General features: G+C 33.6%; 1 protein-coding gene across 1 annotated transcript in view; it reads left to right on the forward strand.

Moving 5' to 3' along the window:
• Window positions 1-2949, forward strand: part of LOC106536507 (uncharacterized) — a gene marked incomplete at its 3' end in the record, with an annotated part of 5966 nt that extends 3017 nt beyond the window's left edge. Inside the window, 5 exon segments of the mRNA XM_014033802.1 lie at window positions 559-687; window positions 932-1054; window positions 1141-1263; window positions 1939-2005; window positions 2133-2949. Coding sequence (XP_013889256.1) covers window positions 559-687; window positions 932-1054; window positions 1141-1263; window positions 1939-2005; window positions 2133-2949 — 1259 coding nt within the window.
• Window positions 2950-5628: the final 2679 nt, after the last annotated feature.

Below are 5628 nucleotides of genomic sequence, written 5' to 3' on the forward strand. Positions count from 1 at the left end.
ACACACACACACACACACACACACACACACACACACACACACTATGTCTCTCTATCCTTGTGGGGATGAAATTACAACCTCTTAAAAACAACATCTTAACAGTACTTATTTAACTAATGTTTTTTTTAACTTTGTGAAAATATTCAACATTGCTTCAATAAAACTTAAAGAAGTATTTCTGTGCAAAGTGGGTTTTTAAACATGAACAACACCCTGAGAGGAAAAAAAAGAGGATTGTTCATTAASAATAAATCTCCATGAAAAAACTGTACAGAACATTATGCAAACAACGTCTGAGCATTCCCCCACTCCCCTCTGTTCAGTCGTGCACCCCACCTGCAAAGGCACTGCACACCCTCTAGGGGGCGCGCTCCACACTTTGGGAACCACTGCTATGTTGTGCTTGTCAAGAAATGTCACCTAAGAGAAAAGTGCTTCATTTACAAGTTCATGTTTATTTAAAAATACACCTTGCATAGTTGCAAAGAAAGGTGTTACAGTTTAAGTATATAAAACATTGGGTTTAAAAATTCAAAATGTTTTTAATATTTTTCACAGAAAACGTTTACTCTGAAGGAGTGTTCTGTTGTGCTGAATCCTGTGTGGTTCCCCAGCAACGTCATGAAACTTTTGGAGGATGATGAGAGATCTTCCAATGTGTCTGTACCACAACGTACAAAGAAAAAGGTCATATACCTAATGAAAATAATTTGTTGAAAAAGCTTATGTAAATGCTTAACTCTTTTATATGTATTAAATTTTATTTTAGTACTTCTTTAAATAAGGTGACATAACTGTATTAAATATACATTTCAACATTTTGAAGTAGAATAAAAGACAAACATATTTTTMAATTTTTATTTTTTGAAAAGTATGTGTTAAATGTTTTGTAAGACTACTGTCTTTTTTTTTGTTGTTTTTTCCTTTACAGATAAATGCAACTGCAAATGTGACAGGGATCCCACATGTTCCACCATTGTCTTCTCTTGCAAAAGTGACAATGAAAGAGGAAAATAAGTCGCCTTCTGTTGATGCACCAAAGGATCCTATCAGAGTAATTAAAATATTGACAGAACACAACTTCAGAGAATTACAAGTAAATGAGCATATACATTTTTGATACTACTACTTATTTTACAGGAAAAGTCTGCTTCACCAGTGRCAGACATGTCACAGCTTCCATGTTCCTCCACTGTTTCAACACTGGCTATTGAAGAGGAAAATGTCTTACTTTCTGATCAGGCACCAAAGTATCCGATCAGGGTAATACAAATCTTAAAAGAACACATGTTCATACAAATAAAATTGTCATGGTATTGCGCCACAATTTGACAACTTAAAAAATGTTAGGTTCCAACACAAGATTTTAGAAACTACAATGTACAGTAAATGCATACACAGACAACGTGCAAGTACAATAAAAAACAAAAAATCATCATGTGCTACAGTTGCTACTAGGTTGCAATTGACAATAASTTTTATCAAAAAATATTACATTACACATTGCCACTTTTCTATGATATAAATGTGTTTTGGCTTATTTGTATGATGACCTMTTACCCAAAGCTTTTCCTGTTATTTTCGTATTTTAAAAGAACTTCTAAAATATTCAGATCACATTGTTAAAAATTTTAGTGCAGTCTTGTTTAATATTTTCTGAAGTACAACTGTTTTAATTTCTTTTTTTTGTTGTTTTATTTTCCTGCAGCAACTTTGAGTACTTCTTTAAAAACAAAGTTCTTTACACACAAAACTATGTACACAATCACTCCCTTGGCTCATGATCACAGCTAATGGCAAATTATTAAAGAACRTCTTAAATATGTTCTGAAAATTTTCATCTATTTAATACATTTGATACTTTACTGTGTTTTTAGTGTTAAGTGCAGTCCACCTTTTATAATTTTTAAAAGAGGCTACTTTCCACTTTTTGKTTAGGTTTGTGACACAGATGAAGCAGCTGCTGTTCCTATGGACATAACTGATGTTAATTCTGATTTGGATCAGGYATGATTTGTCTTCTCTTTATTCCCCACAAACTCTATGAATTAATGGTTCAAACAATTTATTTTTGTKATGAACACTGCAATTTCTCTAGGTTAATTTCTCTGTCATTTTCATCTGGCTACTATAGGTTTGTAACAAAGATGAAGCAATTGTTGGACCAGTGGACCTGATGGATTCTTACTCTGATCCGGAGCAAGCAAGTCTTAACAATTTCAGATTTATTGTTCAAGGTTCTTTCCATCAAGGTCACGAATGTTTCGGGCTAAATAGGTATAAACAGTGTGCCGCCAACAGCATTACAGCCATAATGACAAATGCTGTAAATAATGCTACAAAATGGTCAAGAGATGATATTGATGATATTTTAATACATGGCAATAACATGTATACTTACATGAAAGAACACAACATGATAAGTGGTTCCAATGGTTACATATTTGTAAGTGAACTTCCAAGAAAACATGTTATGGGTGAATATACATTCACGTTACAATATCAAGAGACTTTCACAGGAAATATCTTTGTACAAGAATATAATCCAGATATTGCAAATATTGCCATGCCTATAGATGCTGCATTAAAGAAAGCGTTAGATGGCAATGATGGTTGTTTGTTCACCTTCAGAAGAAACACATGTGCAGTGTTAAGACATAGAAACAGTTTTTCMTTATTTGATCCACATGCACGCAACTATTATGGCTGTTTGTTTCATAATGGTACAAGCATAGTTGCACACCATGATACAGTACAGTTGTTAAAAACACACCTAAGCAACCTTATTCAGTCACTGAATGATGGTAATGATGATGCTCAGGACATGTATTTTGAAGTGACTGGAGTCAAGATTGCMGTTACAATTCCTTTTTCAAAAAAAGCTACAGAAATTGATCACAATACTGGTTCAACTAGCATGTACAATGAAATGTCAGATAGATGCTCAAATAAAAAAGGGTTACATACACCTGAAGAAATTAATGAAGACAATGGTATTTGTTTAGTATCCCAAAGTAACAACACCAGTTTAACATTTACACAGCTAACAACAACAGAAAAACAAAACACCTGTATTAGACTTAACATTGTTCCTAGTTTACAGCAAGTACAACATGTCAATAAAAGCCTTACCTTGGACCAGCCTGTACCATGCACAACCTTTGATATTATGTCAGATGGCAATTGTTTTTTCCGTGCCCTATCAAATATCTTTAGTGGCACAGAAGATAATCATAAGAATATTCGTTCCGCTGTTGTGAAACACATTGCAACCAATGAAAACATTTATTGTAATTTCATTCGACAAGAATTTTCATCTGTGCCACAATACTTAAAAGACTCACACATGAAATATACAGGGACATGGGCGACAGAGGTTGAAATCAAAGCAGCGTCTGATTTCTTCCAAGTAGACATTTTCATATACAGTCAGCAGAGATGGTTAAAGTATGGCTCAAATACTGTAATTAGAAAAAAGGAATATATCTATATCATGCCAATGAATGCCATTATGAACCCATAGCATGTGTAAAGGAAAAACATGCAAATACTTGTGTCAGTTTGAAAACCTTTCTCAGTGTGAAACATCCCGTTATTTCATCATCCCCATCAAAAGTCTGTAATGATAAAAAAGGGGAAAAAAGATATGCTGAATCTGAAGAGTACTGCAAAAAAAAAAAATTTAAAGCAAAATACAAATATGAAAATAACCTTGAGTACAAAAAACAAAAACAAAAAGATAGCCTTGAAAGGTATGCAAATGATAAAATTTACAATCAAAAAACAAAGCACAGAAGCAAGCTAAACTACGCAATAAAACCTGATTTCAAGGAACAGTTGAAGCAACGCAATAAATACAACTATGCAACAAACCCTGATTTCAGAGAACAGTTAAAAACTGACAGTAAACACAAATATGCAACAAACCCTGATTTCAGAGAACAGTTAAAAATTGACAGTAAACACAAATATGCAACAAACCCTGATTTCAGAGAACAGTTAAAAATTGACAGTAAACACAAATATGCAACAAACCCTGATTTCAGAGAACAGTTAAAAATTGACAGTAAACAGAAGTATGCAAGAAAACCACTATTTAGAGAACATTTAAGAAGTTACAGTAAAWATAAGTATGCAACACAACTAGACTTCAAAGACAAGTTAAAACAATGCAATAAAAGAAACTATGCAACAAATCTTTATTTAAGAGAACAGCTGAAACAACGCAGCAAAGACAACTATAAAAAAAATGAATCATTTCAACAGAAAGTTAAAGAAATGAGTATAAGAAAATATAACAACAATCCTAACCATAAACAAAAAGTGATATGTTATAATAAAAACAAATATAAACATTGCTCTGAATATTGTAACTCTGTAAAACAACGAGTGAGACAGAAAAGAACCATGGAATCACACTCAAAAAAAAAAACATGGATATTGTCATTGAACGCTTTTGGAAAAAGACGAAATCAGGCCCACAATACGTTTGTTGTGTATGTCACAGACTGATGTTTGAACATCAAGTCCTTAAATGTAAAACTGAACAATATGAAAACAAAAATCCCCTAGTTGCATCTGTGGCAAAGAAATGCATTACATACACATATTTTCACCAATGTGTAAGTACTTGCAATTCCAAGTGCAGCTTACAACAAAGCCATGCAGGTAAATTATGGATTTGTTTTACTTGTCATCGTAAAATCCTCAATGGAAACATACCTGAAATAAGTGTTACCAATAACTTACAACTAGATCCTATTCCTAAAGAACTGAGCACACTGAACTCTTTAGAACAACATCTAATAGCACAAAATATTCCCTTTATGAAACTTGTTGCTTTGCCAAGGGGAGGACAAAATGGTGTCCATGGTCCTRTAACTTGTGTACCATCAAACAATGATGCTATTTGCAAAGTTCTTCCAAGGTCAGAAGCTCAGGATCTAATGATACGTGTTAAGTTGAAAAGAAAACTTACTTACAAAGGTCATTACGAATACCAGTACATACATACGCAGAAAGTCCACAATGCACTTGGCTACTTAAAATCCCACAACAAGTGGTATAATGATATACACATTAACAGTACATGGTCAAATCCGCTGCAAAAACTTTCTGATGATAATTGTAGTGCCAATACAGAACAAATTCATGCTGAAAAAACACAGATCAATGACACAGAAGACAATGACACTGATGAACATTTTAATGACAAACAACAGCATGGTATGTATTTGGATACATGCATGCAACCTGTAGATATTGCACAGGAAGTTCTGGACAATCACTTTGACAGTGTTTTGTCAGTAGCCCCTGCTGAAGGAAACAATCCTGTCAAGTTGCTTACTGACATTGCTAATGAGGCAAACTGTTTTCCTGTTCTTTTCCCAAAAGGAATAGGAACATTCCATGAAGTCAGAGAGCAAAAACTTACTCTATCAAAATATCTTAATGCTAGACTGCTCAATGCTGATGGTAGATTTGCTAAAAACTCAGATTACATCTTCTATGCACAATATGCATCTGAGATTAATCAAGTTGTATCAAATGTTTCTATAGCAATGAGGAAAGGTTACCATGGAGTGGAAACCCGTAATATCACACCATCTATGTTAGGTAGAACAGATT

Source organism: Austrofundulus limnaeus, unplaced genomic scaffold (assembly GCF_001266775.1).
Source record: "Austrofundulus limnaeus strain Quisiro unplaced genomic scaffold, Austrofundulus_limnaeus-1.0 Scaffold1848, whole genome shotgun sequence".
NCBI lineage: Eukaryota > Metazoa > Chordata > Actinopteri > Cyprinodontiformes > Rivulidae > Austrofundulus > Austrofundulus limnaeus.